Source organism: Protomyctophum bolini, assembly GCF_963924005.1.
Source record: "Protomyctophum bolini genome assembly, chromosome: 16".
Lineage (NCBI taxonomy): Eukaryota > Metazoa > Chordata > Actinopteri > Myctophiformes > Myctophidae > Protomyctophum > Protomyctophum bolini.
Window position 1 is genome coordinate 21589099 of NC_137877.1, and position 17620 is coordinate 21606718.

The 17620-nt window shown below is 42.0% G+C and overlaps 1 protein-coding gene across 1 annotated transcript in view; it reads left to right on the forward strand.

Moving 5' to 3' along the window:
• Positions 1–17620, forward strand: part of ahr1b (aryl hydrocarbon receptor 1b) — a 51247-nt gene that overhangs the window by 3585 nt on the left and 30042 nt on the right. Inside the window, exon 2 of the mRNA XM_080785866.1 lies at positions 5081–5268. Coding sequence (XP_080641992.1) covers positions 5081–5268 — 188 coding nt within the window. The remainder of the gene's footprint in view (positions 1–5080; positions 5269–17620) is intronic.

Genomic DNA, 17620 nt, shown 5'->3' on the forward strand with positions numbered 1-17620 from the left:
GAGACGGTATGCGTGTGCAGTGTGGACTCGGAGTTGTTTAAATGAGACGGTATGTGTGTGCAGTGTGGAGTTGTTTAAATGAGACGGTATGTGTGTGCAGTGTGGAGTCGTTTAAATGAGACGGTATGTGTGTGCAGTGTGGAGTTGTTTAAATGAGACGGTATGTGTGTGCAGTGTGGAGTTGTTTAAATGAGACGGTATGTGTGTGCAGTGTGGAGTTGTTTAAATGAGACGGTATGCGTGTGCAGTGTGGACTCGGAGTTGTTTAAATGAGACGGTATGTGTGTGCAGTGTGGAGTTGTTTAAATGAGACGGTATGTGTGTGCAGTGTGGAGTTGTTTAAATGAGACGGTATGTGTGTGCAGTGTGGAGTTGTTTAAATGAGACGGTATGTGTGTGCAGTGTGGAGTTGTTTAAATGAGACGGTATGTGTGTGCAGTGTGGAGTTGTTTAAATGAGACGGTATGTGTGTGCAGTGTGGAGTTGTTTAAATGAGACGGTATGTGTGTGCAGTGTGGACTTGTTTAAATGAGACGGTATGTGTGTGCAGTGTGGAGTTGTTTAAATGAGACGGTATGTGTGTGCAGTGTGGACTTGTTTAAATGAGACGGTATGTGTGTGCAGTGTGGAGTTGTTTAAATGAGACGGTATGTGTGTGCAGTGTGGAGTTGTTTAAATGAGACGGTATGTGTGTGCAGTGTGAAGTTGTTTAAATGAGACGGTATGTGTGTGCAGTGTGGAGTTGTTTAAATGAGACGGTATGTGTGTGCAGTGTGGAGTTGTTTAAATGAGACGGTATGTGTGTGCCGTGTGGAGTTGTTTAAATGAGACGGTATGTGTGTGCAGTGTGGAGTTGTTTAAATGAGACGGTATGTGTGTGCAGTGTGGAGTTGTTTAAATGAGACGGTATGTGTGTGCAGTGTGGAGTTGTTTAAATGAGACGGTATGTGTGTGCAGTGTGGACTCTGAGTTGTTTAAATGAGACGGTATGTGTGTGCAGTGTGGAGTTGTTTAAATGAGACGGTATGTGTGTGCAGTGTGGAGTTGTTTAAATGAGACGGTATGTGTGTGCAGTGTGGAGTTGTTTAAATGAGACGGTATGTGTGTGCAGTGTGGAGTTGTTTAAATGAGACGGTATGCGTGTGCAGTGTGGACTCGGAGTTGTTTAAATGAGACAGTATGTGTGTGCAGTGTGGAGTTGTTTAAATGAGACGGTATGTGTGTGCAGTGTGGAGTTGTTTAAATGAGACTGTATGTGTGTGCAGTGTGGAGTTGTTTAAATGAGACGGTATGTGTGTGCAGTGTGGAGTTGTTTAAATGAGACGGTATGTGTGTGCAGTGTGGAGTTGTTTTTTAGTGTGATTGCCTATGCAGCGGTTCCCAAACCTTTTTGGACGTGCAGTGTTGCACCCCCTGTTACCTCCTGACCTAGCTGATGCACCCCCCCACATGGAAATATAAATTCCATACGCTATATAGAGACATACATTATCCACATATATGCACATGTATAAACCTGAATATTATGAATATATTGGCATAATATATTTAAAATAACATAGCACCACCATAAGCCTTTTCATGTCGCGCACCCCCTAGAAGGCACTCGTGCACCACAAGGGGTGCACGCACCACAGTTTGGGAACAAAGTAAAGTTTACCCAGGGTAACTGGACTAAGCTCAAGAACTTGTTTACAGCCAGGCCCTGCTCATAGAACATTTCATAGGGGTTCAATGCCTTGCTCAAGGGCACTTCAGCGGTGGCCTATAGGCAAGCAGAGTATTGTTATTGCACTGCAAATCGTTTAAAAACATTTAAATCGTGCAATAACTCTCTATTCTCCCCTCTGATTGGCCAGCAAATTGAAACTCTTCCCAAGGCTTTTGTGTACTCTGCCCTCATCTGATTGGACAGTATACAGTGGCATACCCAACTCAGTGAAACTCTTGTCACACTTTTGCCTATACAGTGTGGTTTCCTATAGGCAACCACACTCGCAATTCGTCAGGATTGCTTCCTTCTATAGCTTAATATGCGTGTGACATTATCACCATGCCTGGAAGTTATGCAGGATTGTGGGAACGCCTACTGAGTGGCAAAACTCATACTCTACTTTCTTGCCTTGCAGCCCATAAATCGAAACAGAAAAGTCCTATCTGATTGCATTAAACAACGTTAAACTACACTTGTCACTTGATGCATGCCCATACCCTCTATCTGCAAAGACTGTAATGTTCATTATGGAATGGCACCATTCTTTTTCACTCTGTGTCTCAGACTCAGAGGGCTGTGTGCAGTTTAGAAACCGGCCTTTCCAGCCACATCATTCAAAGCCTTCTGATTGGTCCCTGATGGATTGGTCCCTGAGTTTTGGAAAAAACTAAAAACAAATGATATGCCCATTCACCATGCTGCACCTGTGATGTTTATTGTTATGCTTTGTTTGTTTTATTAATACAAGAACATTTACTTCTATTTCAACCTATTATGTTAAGGCTGTAGGTTCTAGCTCATGGAATCCCAATTGATGATGTTGGCAGATTTATTCTGAATTGTCCACAGCCCTCCTGAGACGCGAGTAGACGGAAATGTGTCTCATAATGAGCATTAGTGACTGAGGACCAATTATATTTTATGAAGATAATGTTGAAAACGGTGGAAGAGTTCCTTTAAGAAACCACCTGAAGATTTGACTTCCCGGGTAAATATTTGTCGGATCTTATGTCACTGACACAATATTACTGCAGCGCTTCTCCGCAGGTCCAAAGGGTTCCCAAACCTTTCTGCCTTTCTGGCAGTAACCCCTCCAAAATAATCATATTTGAACTGGGGACCCCCACCCTGGCAAGCACTTGGAATTGTAGGAGTTTAGGCATTAAAGTTTGTTTGACTTGGTTCCACGGATAAATATTGTGAAAATAGCAATGCTTTGTGAGCTTGTAGATTTTGCCTCTTACTTAGGTATAAATTTGGCCAATGTTTGACAATTTTATTTATACTTTAGTTTGTTGCTTACTTTTGACATACCGGTAGTTATGGTTTTATTATTAGTATTTTTTATTTTATTTTAGAGGTATTAAAAAGGTCTTAAACGTTATTATTTACTTTAAAAATGTTTAGATAGCTACACTATGTTGTATGTTGGGTCAACTTGGTTGGTTTACTGTTGAGTGAGAAAACAATGTTGCACATTAAACTAATCACCCCAAAATGATTTGGGAACCATGTGTAGAGGTGAGCAAAATAGTTACTTCTCTGGAACCTTGGAATCAGAATTAGAGAACAACTATTTATATTTAAGAAAGTCCTTCAAATTACTTTACAGTATAAAGAAGGGTAACATACATTTGCGAGGACCTGCGTTCCTCCAATGTGTTCACTTTAACCTTCAACATTTATCAGAAGTAGTTAAAATAGCAGATCTACAAGCTGCTACTTTTGCACGACACTCTCATACAACAGAGTAGGGCTTTAGTTTAAAAATAAATCACACCCGTGTGAAGTGAGTGAGTCTAACTCATGTTGATTAGGTGATGTAATGGTGATGTAAAACAAACGGTGCAAACACAAACATTAAATGCCATTAACAATAAAGCGACAATATGACGTAAATGACACACTATGACTACCTGACAGCAACGATATTGTGATGCTGCACTTTAGTTTCAGTGTTCAGTATGAAACTTTTTGGCCAGCGGCTTAAATACTCGTGGAACGAATGGAGTTAGGATGTCTCTAGTCCCATAGCATAGACCAGTGGTTCTCAAACCTTATCATGTCAAGGTCCCCCAAATCGACATTTATTAGCCTGCAGACCCCCATTTGAAAAATATATGAGCAGTGAGCACCATTTTAATTTCAAGGACCCCCAGTTTGACATGAATTTAGGCTACGGACCCCCATTTAATGGCATTTAAACATTTTGAATGGGGAACCGGGGAACCAAAAATGGGGGTTCCATTTATACAATAGGGTCCATTTGGTTCCTAAACTATCATTTAGCTGGGGACTCCCTGGAACTATACGTCAAGGACCCCTAGTGGTCCCCGGATCCCACTTTGAGAACCAATACCATAGACACACACAGCCCTGGCAGGCTTGCCCTGTCCTTGCACACAGGGCAGAAAAGAAGAAATCATTAGGACCAAATACAAACCAAAAGGAACAAACAGATGACCACAAAAATGGGTTACATGGGGCGCCTGCTGGCCAAGTGGTCCAGGTGTATGCCACATATAGGCTTTGGCCTGACAGCGAGTCGCGTGTTCGAGTCCCGTGTTCGAGTCCCGTTCATGACGACCTTTGCTGCATGTCTCTCCCCTTCTCTCTCTCCCTCTTTCCTGTCAGTCTTCACTTGATACTATCAATAAAGGCAGAAAGCCACACAAAAAAAAAACAGGTCGCCCCTATTCCATCTCGCCCACGCTTTTTTCCACCGACGCTCGCTGCGGCGGTTCTTGTATTCTTTATTTTGTTTTACTGAGAATAAGGTTAGAAATACGTTTAGTGTTAGGCCACGCAGTTCCGGCTGTACGCCCGTGGCAAGTTGGTAAAGTAAGTAAGTACATTTTATTTATAGAGCACCTTTCGAAACAAAGTTACAAAGTGCTGTACAACAGGTAAAATAATCATGTTAAAACAAGGGCACGAAACAAACAGTAGAAGGTAAAACATTAAAATGCAACAAATCAAGCAAAAAAAAATATATATATATATCATAAAATAAAGTGCTGGCGAAATAAATACGTTTTTAACAATCTCTTAAAACCGTCGACAGACTCTGCATTCTTCAGTTCAAGGGGCAGAGCATTCCACAAAGTGGGGGCGAACACTTCAAATGCGCGGTCACCCTTCGTTTTGAGTCTGGTTGTAGGGATAGACAGAAGGTCTTTATCGGAGGATCTGAGTGAACGTGCGTTAGGTTTAGCATGCAGTAATTCAGAGATGTAGATTGGAGCCAGTCCGTGTAATGCTTTGTAAAGGGACGAGTTGTTTGGTATACCAAAAATGTAGTGAAGGGGTCATCACAATTCCTTAATATTTGAAAAGTTAACCCTTTGTCCCTCAATCCTTTCCCAGGGTGAAGCAGCCACCGGCCGAGGTGACCAAGTCCAACCCGTCCAAGCGACACCGGGACCGGCTAAACGGAGAGCTGGAGAGACTGGCCAGTCTGTTGCCTTTCCCTGAAGAGGTGACCTCCAGCCTGGATAAACTGTCCATCCTCCGCCTTAGTGTCAGCTACCTGCGAGCCAAGAACTTCTTCACTGGTAAAATTCCATTCTTGTGTTCGCTGTTCAGTTTGCTGGGACCTGAAAATGATTCACAGTGTTATATGATGGTTTGTGTGGGCAAAGAACAGCTTTGAACGGAGCAGGGATTATCTAATAATGTATCCGGCCATCCCATAACTCTCAGAGTGTACATATTCGTACACATTTGGTTCCTAACTGTCCCTAGGTCGATTCTAGCAGGCCCCAGCCATGTGTCGGAAGCGTCCCTGAGCAAGACACTTATCCCCTAACTGCTCCCGAGTGTCATACTAATGGCTGCACACTGCTTGCCAGCCAGACTGTTGCCTCCCACAATTTTCGAACGCTTCTGTCATACAGTCTGGAGCAACGGAGGCTCTGAAAATGATCAAGCGATAAAGTGGATGTGATGCTTTCTTCCAGCTTCTGCTTTGTCTTTACAGTCGCGCAAATCTGTCCTAATATAAATCTAAATGATTGAAACACATACAGCTTAATGCTTATGATTATCAGAAATGGGAATTCTAAAATAAATAGTAATATGTTTTAAAATATATTTTGGTGAACAGAAATGGCGAACAGATGATAGCTTCCCTTCTCTGCTTTCGGGAGTAGTAGTTCCAGACTGTATATAGCATTCGGAGATTGTGGAATAGTTGTCTGGCTATGCGAGAGTAGGATGGGTAAATGCAGAGTACGTGCAAATATTCTGGGCTACATTGAAAATGCCCCTCAACTGTACTCTGAGTTGAAATGTTATGGTGATGATGATGATGATTATAATGAAGGTGGTCCCTTATTGGCCAAGGGTTTCCACTGACATACCGACAGACATACCGAAGGCCGATTTGCCGATTTGCCCCCGACACATATGCCGTAAATTCTCAATTAATTGTCAATGGCATTTGATGTGTTTTAAGACAGAATCTACACTATAGCTGTTTATAGGAGGGGGGCTAGCGCCCCTCAAAAACACCCCAAGGAGTGGAGACCAATTATTTCATTAATTATTCATTAACCCCCTCAAGGACCCTGGACCCCACTTTAGGAACTACTGGAATATAGTATAATGAATGGTGTCCTGAGTTGATGCTGACTGAGTTGATGCTAACTGACAAGTTCTGGTCATCATTGTAAACACAGTTGAGCCTCCGCTGCTCCAGTGAACGTGAAGTGAGCGCTTATACCGCATGACTTATGTACAACAGCACTGGATGAGCACGCTGCTGTTGGTGGTGCATTTGATTTTGATCAAATGTCACATAGCCTTAGAACATGTTCTTGCATTTTCATCGTACAGTGGATGGGTAATTTGCTGTGTTTTGACAAACCTGGTTCACTTGAGATTGAGTTGTTGTCTCATTCATTCAAGGATGTTTTATAACAATGGAAGTTGGAGATCCATGCCCATGCAATACCCGTTGTACCCGTGTCAAAGCCGTTCCACCCATCTTTCTGTGTCCCTTTTATGACCATATATGGAGATTTCTGTATCTGTCTCTCTGTCCCTTTATTCTTATACAGGTATATGGATTTCTGTGTCAGGCATGCCCAAATATGGAGTGTTGTGATGTCAGAACAGGCCAGCTCCATATATGGACCCTGGGCAGTGGCCTGGGGGGTGTGGAACGCGTGTGTCGAATTTGAATTTGGTGGGGCGAACGGTTCTCAAGTTACGTGGATTTCAACCGTACACGTACAGACGTACAGAGACATGGTGCATTTATAGATACTAGAGCAGTGCCCGTTTGGAAATGCATGCCCCACCTAGTTATTATGTATGAGTCCCTTTTATGCGGCCAAAAGGCTGAACTTAATTATGCATAATATCAATTTTATTTCTATATAAAAAGCAGTAAATGGCATTGTTTTGCAAAGCAATGGTAAACAAAATGTGAAACATTTGACTCAAATTATAGGCAGAGTGACTATTTTTTGTACAATAAGAGCGCCCCTCACTTCACATGGGTGTGATTATTTTTACTTTCTACTTGCAGGCTTGAGACGTTTCCTTTCCCAGTTGAAAACTATGTTTTTGTTTAAGTTACAAGTCCTGTAAATACTGGCATTTTCTTTTAACAATGAGAACATTAGAGGTAGCTCTCTTAATAGTCCATTCGGAGGACACTGGAGGTGCCACTTTCACAACCCATGGCGCGCTGCTTACTATCGAGAGATGAGTGTTAAGTCACAACCATTAAACAACGACGTTCTGAAAACAATAATAAGCCAACCAGTGATGGTATTGTTGAGACTTGGCAGCCTGGCAGGCGCTGTACTGTATGTTGACGTGTGCACGTTCGTTCTGCCAGATTTACTTTGTGGTACAACGGTGTCAATCGACTCGTGAGCCGAAAACCGCAAGCTCACAGCGCATCGCCCAAGCGTTCTGAACTTCAGAAGCATGCCACATTCTGGGCGCAACAACGCCATACGGCAGCATCTTAAAACATCTTAACTTTATTGGCAAGGCGGGTTGGTTAAATAAAGCAATGAAGCATAATGGGATTTACTTGTCCTCCTGCAAGGAAGTTTGGTAATGAAAGCATGCACCTGCGCCTACCGTGTTGTGGAGCTGCATGCTTCATGGCTAATTGCATTCACCGACGTTGTTGTCAACAATAAATCCAAAAAGCCGACATTTTCGCATATGAGGGGGGTGAAGGAAGGAAGACAGGTTCTCAATCACACGCAATTCACGTGCACAGTTTGCAGATTGTGCAGATTGTGTGCACTGTGAGAATGCATGGGCTTCAAAATAAAAGTGATGTGGTTACAGTCCACCCATAAGGTAATTAGAAAGTATGTTTTATTTTCTGATGATCAAGTAATCTTTCGCGGCCGGTCAGAGTCAGCTGACGGGTCGTATTTGGCCTGCGGGCTGCACAATGCCCAGGTCTGCCATATATGGAGTTCTTTGTCAGGCATGCCCAAATATGGAGATGTCAGATCATCATTGTGATGTCAGAACAGGCCAGCTCCATATATGGAGAATTGGAGACCTAATTTGGGCCCTGTCCAGAGCCCGGGCAAAGGCTTTTGTGCTGGTTCTGGACAACGGCGTATCCGACGGACCCGACACAGGGCACTACCCTGTGATGTCAGAACAGGCCAGCTCCATATATGGACCCTGGGCAGGGGCTCTGTCCAGAGCCCAGGCAGAGGCCTTTTTGGGGTGGTTCTGGACAACAGTGGGTCCGACCGACTCGACACCGGCCACTGGTGCGGAACGTGTGTCGAATCAAAGATTTCGAAGATATATATACTGTATAAACACACAACAAAACGACACATGGTGAGATTATAGATCTGCTAATTCTGTCCATGGCTTTCCCCCAGAGTATCGATGGATGTGTGGGTATAAAGGCCTTAGTTGCTGCTGCTGCGGTCTCTCCAGCGTTATGAGGATGTCCAACTCATCGCTGTCTTTGGGTGTGGGACGGGTTTTCCCTGACGCCCTTCCTTCATGCAACATTTCGTCAGCCAGTGGAAAAGAGTTATAGACAGCTAGGACTTGTCTGCCTGGACTGCTTATTTTAAGCGACTTTGGGCTTGTTTTTGTGTAAGAGTTGCTGATAAATATTGGGCTTGTTTTAAAAGTGTAGTTATTTGGACTATACCCACATTATTGTATTTCTTCGCAAACCCCATCTGAAAATAGTTTTTCAAATATATTCCAAATATTTTGCTTTTTCTTTTCAAGATCTTTTGGAAATTAGCAGATTCCCACGCATTGCAAATGCGATGGGGTGCATGAACTTGTCGATTAATGTATAATAGGCCTAGGTTTAAAGTGCTCATGTAGCCTATAGTCACTTATTTTGGCTTTGTTTTCTCTCACAGAACAGTGGTCTAGGCCCTCCTCATTCAGATGTATTTGATTCCCAGAGAAGGGCCCCCTCCTCAATATTTCATCAAGGCCTGCAGTGTGTGACATTTCTTCTTTCATTCGTAGAGTGTTGCTCTGCCACCATAAAATAAAAGACTGCATGGTGCGTTCTGTGTGTGTTGTTTGGGGGGGTGGGGGACCGAAAAAGAACAGTTGCACGGCAGTGGACGACAGATGCAGAACGGTCTCCTTCTCCCTGCTATCGGAGCGAAGACGCCGTTATTTTTAAGGCTGCAATCTTTTTAAGAGATAATATGCTGCAATGCGTCCGCCGGATGCTCTCGGCGGCATGAATTATTGAGAGAAAACCCCCCGGAGTTTAAAGAATTTATGAAATGGAGGGAGAGCAATGTTTGTTTAAGGCAGTGGCTTTTCAAAATGGCTGTTTGGGGGTGAGACTGACAGGATCCAGGTGATATGAGTGTGTTCAGGAGGAGGGGGGGCTACAAATGCATGTCTTTTTGAAGTGTTTGCGTGTGTTGTTATGGGAAGAAGTGTGTTATACACATAGCAAGAACCCTGAGTGGAAAGCTTTATGTTTGCCTGTTCCGTATATAGATACAATAGACTGTAGAATAGTAGATGACCTCACAAACATACAAATCTCGATCTATTGAGCTCTGTACAGTATGTACCCTGTATGTACAAAATAACAACTTTAATGTTCCATTTCCTTTAGAAGAACCTATAAACCATTTATAGCCCCATACATCGTGTTGATGGGCTAATTACTTGCGCAAGCAGAGCGCGCAAGTAATAATTTCGCCAGGTCTCTTCAACGTGACAGCCGTCAACCACTTTTCTGTGTAAGCAAATCTGTGCCTGGTTTGCTGGGACCAGATTACACAGATGACCATTTCTCTTACGTCATCATTGAGAGCTAGTCATACATATACACACCATGTACTCTGGTCCCAGCTCTCAACGATGACGTAAGAAAAATGGTCTGTGTAATCTAGTCCCAGCAAACCAGGCACAGATTTGCATACACAAAAAAATGGTTGACGGCTGTCACTTTTTGGCACCAAGTAACCACAGTATACTTCTAATCAAATTACAACTACATACTCTATATAGTATGTATACTATGTATATGTACACGTATGTATACCAGAGTACGTGGTGTGTATATGTATGACTAGCTCTCAATGATGACGTAAGAAAAATGGACATCTGTGTAATCTGGTCCCAGCAAACCAGGCACAGATTTGCTGCTTTTCTTGCATACCCAAAAATGGTTGACGGCTGTCACTTCTTGGCACCAAGTAACCACAGTATACTGCTAATCGAATTAGGAATGACAGATCAGGAATGACAGAGAATATGATATAGGTGGGGGGGTTATGTTTGCTATAAAAGAAGATATTGCCATTGAAATAATTCAAAATAAAATCGGGATATTAGAAAAAGTAGAACACGTATGTATACATGTAAAAGATAAAGATCTATATATCATTCTTATGTACAGATCACCTAAAACAGACCTTTCGAAATTAAACACATTTCTCAAAAACATGGTAAAGTATATATCATCTCCGACTTCTGCAATTATGATAATAGGAGATTTCAATGAAGACCATTATACTGAAAAAGATAGAACTATAAAGACCTTCATGTCAAGATTAGGCTTTAAACAATTAAATACAAATCCAACTACAGATTTCGGAAGTACTTTACTGAAACAATTAAATACAAATCCAACTACAGATTTCGGAAGTATTTTAGATCATGTATATTTTAACAAATTTGAAAGTATTATTACAGAAATTGAAGTTGGAGACACATATTACTCTGATCATGATTTGGTATTAATATCACTATAGTCCAAGATTAAATACATTTAAAACAATTGACAATTTACAATAAGTAATAAAATAATTATACTGTATAATATATTTTAATTCAGTTTATATACTTTTTTTTCATCACATATCAATGATTTATTTTTCTGTAAAAAAGTAGGTAGGTAGCAAATAGTTACACCTAATGATTATACATTTCAAACGTTCCTTCACAGAGATACTGAAATGTGACAGTTTACAGCGGTCGAAAGTACTTGCGCGCTCTGCTTGCGCACTAGTTGGCCATTTATGGCCTACTAGTGTGCAACAAGCAAGTATGCACTCGGCAGAGTGCAGTTCTAGTTGCAATATGTTATGTATTTTAATTTGCCCAAAATAGGAACACCAGGGTGAAAGTGGTTAATAGGATAGGACTAGTTCCATTTACATTCAATAGCATATCATTACCGTCAGGTGGAAACGTCTATGTCCAAAAGTACAAGTTACTTTTCATGTTTTAAATAAATGGCAATCTGCAATGTAGCATGTATATGGCAGATTTTTGCTACTTTTGTGTGACACTGTAAAAGTAAAGTATAAGGCGTAAATTTACAGGGGGGGGGGGACATAAAAAGGAAAAAATATATAGACATAATAGGTTTTATGCCCGACCCCGGCGATACAGTATGTACAGTATAAGCATTCGATGGCTCGCCTTGACCCGTCAGAATATATTATTGATACAGTTGGCGCTCAAAGCGCATAGGTCAGATATAGTATCCCATGCCGATAGAGGCCCATGTTGTCTAAGTGCATTAGCCTACTTCCTGGACTGCTCCCTAAGTAATTAACGAGCTGCGAGGGCCGAGTACATTAAGGGGAAGGAAGGACGGCGTTCCACAGAGACAGACGACGCACTGGAGCCCCTGGGCTGCCTCTGTTGGCCAAGCACACAGTCATCTGTTGTATGTAAACATTGTAAACACTGATTGTCAGGCTGGCAGTAGAGAGGCATCTCCCCCCACATATTGGGTGCACTGTCTGTGTGATGGTTGGCTACAGCTGCATTAAATTACTGTGTGTGTGTGTGTGTGTGTGTGTGTGTGTGTGTGTGTGTGAGAGAGACACTATTACTTATGTATTTACTTATTGTGTGTGTGTGTGTGTGTGTGTGTGTGTGTGTGTGTGTGTGTGTGTGTGTGTGTGTGTGTGTGAGAGAGACACTATTACTTATGTATTACTTATGTATTTCTACGTGTGAGGAATAGATTGCAATTGCATAACAAAATATATTTTTAAGTAAAAATGTTGTGCATATATTTATGTTCCTCACACGTGCTTGTCTTCTCAGCCACAGCAGAAGCTGCGTGAAGACCTAACTCCCAGACACAAGATATCCATGGTCTTCCGAGACTGCGATGCAGATGATGATAGTTCATTTTCAATGAGACCTGTGTTTTTGCTCAGAAGTCGCGGTGCGACAACGCAAGCGTATTAACGTGAGCACGGGCTCATGAATTTGTTGCCAGTGTGCTCGTTTCGTGCCTGCGACTCGGTATTTCGGTTTAGCTTTTTCTTTACGCTTGCGTTGTCGAGCCCCTCTTGAGCAGATCTGTAGCAGACCTGTCGTTGATCCAGACCTGTAGCAGACCTGTCGTTGATCCAGACCTGTAGCAGACCTGTCATTGATCCAGATCTGTAGCAGACCTGTCGTTGATCCAGATCTGTAGCAGACCTGTCGTTGATCCAGACCTGTAGCAGACCTGTCGTTGATCCAGACCTGTAGCAGACCTGTCATTGATCCAGACCTGTAGCAGACCTGTCGTTGATCCAGATCTGTAGCAGACCTGTCGTTGATCCAGATCTGTAGCAGACCTGTCGTTGATCCAGATCTGTAGCAGACCTGTCATTGATCCAGACCTGTAGCAGACCTGTCGTTGATCCAGATCTGTAGCAGACCTGTCGTTGATCCAGACCTGTAGCAGACCTGTCATTGATCCAGATCTGTAGCAGACCTGTCGTTGATCCAGATCTGTAGCAGACCTGTCGTTGATCCAGATCTGTAGCAGACCTGTCGTTGATCCAGATCTGTAGCAGACCTGTCGTTGATCCAGATCTGTAGCAGACCTGTCGTTGATCCAGGCAACGTGTGCGTTCCTCGCTCCCCGTTTGCAAGGCCCATAATGACGAATATTTAATTAGTAGGTAGTATTAGTTTGACGAAAGACAGATGGAGAGCGAGATGTTAGTGTGTGCACGTGTGTGTGCGTCATGCGTGTGTCAGTGACACTCAGATGCTACCCTGCCATGAACTTGTAGATCTGCTCTTTTCAGCGAAAAGAACCCCCCAGAATAGCGATCCTAGGGTTCAAGTGGTGAAAATAAAGGTTCCTATCACTCAATGATTTGGCAGGCCTCCTCTTTGGTAACTCTGTGAAGATCACTGATGAAGACCCATGCTATAGAGCAGGGGTCTTCAATGTTTTTCTTGCCAAGGACCCCTTAGCTGAGAGAGAGAGATGACATGGGGACCCTTGATAGACTGCTTCATAGACTTGTTAGCACTGTCATCAGTGATCAAAGATGTAGCAGGCCTCTCCCCTTAGTGGACCCCCTTAGGGGTCCTGGACCCCCTGATCAAGGCCACTGCTATAGAGTGTGTCATGTCATGCACGTGACGTGTGTCAACTGCTTTGAGATCAGATTTACTGTGGGTGGAATGGCTCTGTCTACCCCACACTAATTGTGGCTTTGTAGCCTTTGAAGACACTTCTGTGCAACTTACCCTCCCCTTATTGTCACTTCTCGACATGGATCATTTAGTGTGGAGAATCAATTATATGGATATTAGTGTATTGTAACTCTCTCTCTCTCTCTCTCTCTCTCTCTCTCTCTCAATCTGTGTGACTATACAAATTAGCCCAAATTTAGACCTCAAATTAAAGGAGCCTATACATTTCTTTTACAAACTTGCCCTATACGTGCCCAAATAAGTGGTCTAGTACAGTAGTTACCAACAATGGACTTGCATGAAAACATTATAGATATTAGTAGTAGTTAAATAGCAGTTAAATATATGCACAATAAGCTATAGAAACATAGAAGACTGAACTTAAAAAAAGAAGATTTAACAAATAAGCATTTTAACTCACTGAGCCTATCCTACAGGCATGCAAACAGCCCCATGGTGACAATGTGCTCCACCCAGCCACCTCCACCCACCCCAACCCACCTCCACCATGGACCATCTTGTATGAGGCCGCTGTCCTAGAAAGCTTCATTCCCTTCAAAGCCACGTTGTCCAGAGCGAGAGTCTGAGCAAGCCCACGCTCCCCCACCTCCACCCTGTCGAAATATTAAGCCGACTGACCGTATATACATACCGCGTAATCGCGTATAAGCCTAATTATAACAATCCATCTGTGTTGTCTAGAATGAAGTCATTGCACCGGTAGCTCACAACACCTCGCGTTGCGAGGCGTTGTACATCTGCTATTTTCACAATATGTATCTATGGAACCGAGTGAAAACTCAATTAAAAGTGCTCATCAGAGGTCCCCATGCAGTTCTAAATATGTTTATTTTGCTCGTTCATGGCCAAAAGATTGAGAACCACTGCATAGAGTATACTGTAGGGCCGAGGAGTGCCTCAATGTCGCACTCGGCACAGCTCTTTTGGGCTACAGTGGGGGACAAACTGAGACAAGATCCAGGATGACATGACTAAGCTAATCAGGGCATTCATTCACTGACATTCTTGGAAAAGAGTTTGACTTTGCTGCCTGCTATGTTGCCCTCCTTCCTTCACAGCTGTTTGCTTTGTCTCTGTTCCTTCTGGCCAGTGGTGGAAATTTAAGTAACTAAGTACTGTACATATACTGTACTTAAGTACACTTTTGAGGTACTTTTACTTTACTGGAGTATTTCCAAAGCTTTATATTTTAACTTTTACTCCACTACATCTCAGAGTCAAATATGATACGTTTATGCCACTACAATTATTAGTATTACTAGTCACTTAGATTTGGATTATTATTACAAAAACATATGCATTAGTCAATTATATGGCTATAGACGATCTACAAGCTCTGTGAGGTTGTTGATCAGCTATTTTCAAAAATATCGATTCTTTATACATAACTTGTGAAATGGGCCATCCAAACGACTTTCAGTACCAAGAAAGTGGTAAATCTTATGGATTATTATTATTCTGTATAACAAGTACATTTTCATTTCGTACTTTACATTTATTTTGAGGCCAATACTTTAACTCAAGTACATTTTGATTACCAGACTTTTACTTCAAACGATTGATACTTTTACTAAAATGTGAATACTTCTTCCACCTTCTGGCAAACTGAAATTGAGAGCCACTGCTTCTCAATGTCAACACACTGACAACAACACACTCAGCTCTGACATGATGGGATTCACATTTAATTGGGAATTAATTTAAAGGTCACATCCCCTCTTAAAGGTCCCAAAGTGACAGTTCCCCCTTTTAAAGGTCCCGAAGCGTCAGTCAGCCCTTAAAGAGAGTCATGTGCTTCTTGCTCAAGTCTGCTTAAGTCAGTATAGTTTGCAGGGGAGATTAACCCTGGCTGTGTCCCTCACTGGCATTTCACAATTTTAACAAAGTAGATTTCCGTGCTAAAGTGATCTAGGGCTGCCACTATTGATTATTTGGATACACCCAAAATAGGGATTTATTAATAATCGATTGTTTTGTTAAATTGACCATTATTTGTTTTAATAATCAATTAAATCAATGACTTGGCGTTAAATTATTGTTAAACTTATGTTTAATGTCTAATTTACAAGACATCGCCACAATTAGAGAATGAAGAAGAATAGTTTTTTTTATCGTTTATACAGTATCTCTCCTATACCACATCAATACAGCATGAAATTATGGGCAAAATCTTATCCAATGATAACAAAATGCTGGGGACAGAGTTATGAAGTTCTGAAGAGTTTGTGCGGTTAGGTTTAGGTTTAGGGTTAGTAATGCCACAATGCCAGAATGGCAGTGCGTCGGAATAGCGTGCTTCAAAATGCTGGGGTGTAACCCAGAATGCTGGGTCTGAGAGGCTAACTCTCATCAAATGGTGGTCCATGGCTCAAATGCCGAATGAATAATTGACCTTGATGTGAAATTGGTTGAAAACCACTCATGTACGTGAACAAAGCTACGTACTGTGTATACTGGGGATGCTTAGCAGCCAAAGCTGCTTACTCCAGCGGTGCATGGTTTGATGGCTGATGGTTGTAACCTGTACTCTAGGACGAGGAACGGCAACTAGATCAGGGTTGGCTGATTAATCCTGAGATGATATCATAGTGGAATGCTTGTTGTTGTTGTGGGTGCTACCGCAGCCCTTTGCCATGGAGTTTACTGTAAATATGGATGGAGATTATGGTGAATAATCCCTCTGGATTGCTGTGGATTGGATCTGGATTCCAGTTATGGCTGGGTTTTTTCTTTTGTTTATTGTTTTACTGGCCAATATGTTGACTGTTGTCTGTCAGTGGTGGAAAGTATAACTAAGTACATTTACTCAAGTAATGTACTTTAGTCAAAAATGTTCACGTACTTTTTCTTTACTATATTTCCATTTTCTTGTTACCTTTTGTACTTCTCCTCCACTACATCTCACAGGCAAATATTGTACTTTTCACTCCACTACAATTATTTTGACGGCTTTTACGACTTTTACTCAATTCATATTTTGAATACAGAATCAGAATATTTCTCCTGCCACTGTTGCCTATGAGGCCGCAGACCGAGGCTAGATAGAACATTCAGACTTTGGGGAATACAGAGTCATACCTTGGCATAGACCGCTGCTGTTGACAGCAGTGGTGGAAGGCAATACATTCCGTTGCTGTCGGGCAGAAACCTCTTGTCTCCATATTCTAATTTAAGTAAATTAAAAGTAAATCATATAAATATTTTGTGTCATCATCTGCTACTTTTGCTCTCTTTGAATTTGAATCCTGAAAAGTAACAGTTTTGGACATATGAGGTTTTCACCCGACCCTTAGGCTAGAGGGTGAATTAAATGTTCACCAGTTTCCATAAGGCAGACCATTGTATCTAGTGTAAAATAGAGCTAAATATGTATATCCATAAATAGTTAGATGGCAAAAATGGACTAGCAGCACACACACGTTATGTAACTCCCTACGGATCAAGCCATGGATATAGAAAATGAATTATGTAAAACGCTATGCTCCTAAAAGAACTCTGCTTTGTTTTGCACACATGGAATTGTAGAGAGAGAGAGCGCGTGTGTCTGTTGTCATTATACTGACATGCCAGCCTGCCTGATTTGCATTAATGTTTCTTACAGGTGGAAAATGCTCATTCAAATCAAATTAGCTTACTCTGTTTAATAAATGTCTTATTTGAACTTTTTTCTTTTTTCCCCGCAAATGAACGCCCTACTTGCAAAATCGTGGGATAAAAATGATGAGAAATAAAATCATCATGAATCATCATGATTTAATGAAACGTGCTTGTAAATATCTCTTCAAGTGGCAGTCAGGACATAATGCTGGGAGTTAACTGTAGCAGCGTCACCAGCTGCTCTCTCTCTCTTTCTCTCTCTCGGGACTTGCATCCGTCGGTGCTCTGCGGTGGTTTGTTGTGAGTCTTGTGACATGTCATGGTACTCTACATCGGGCAACACGGTGCCCT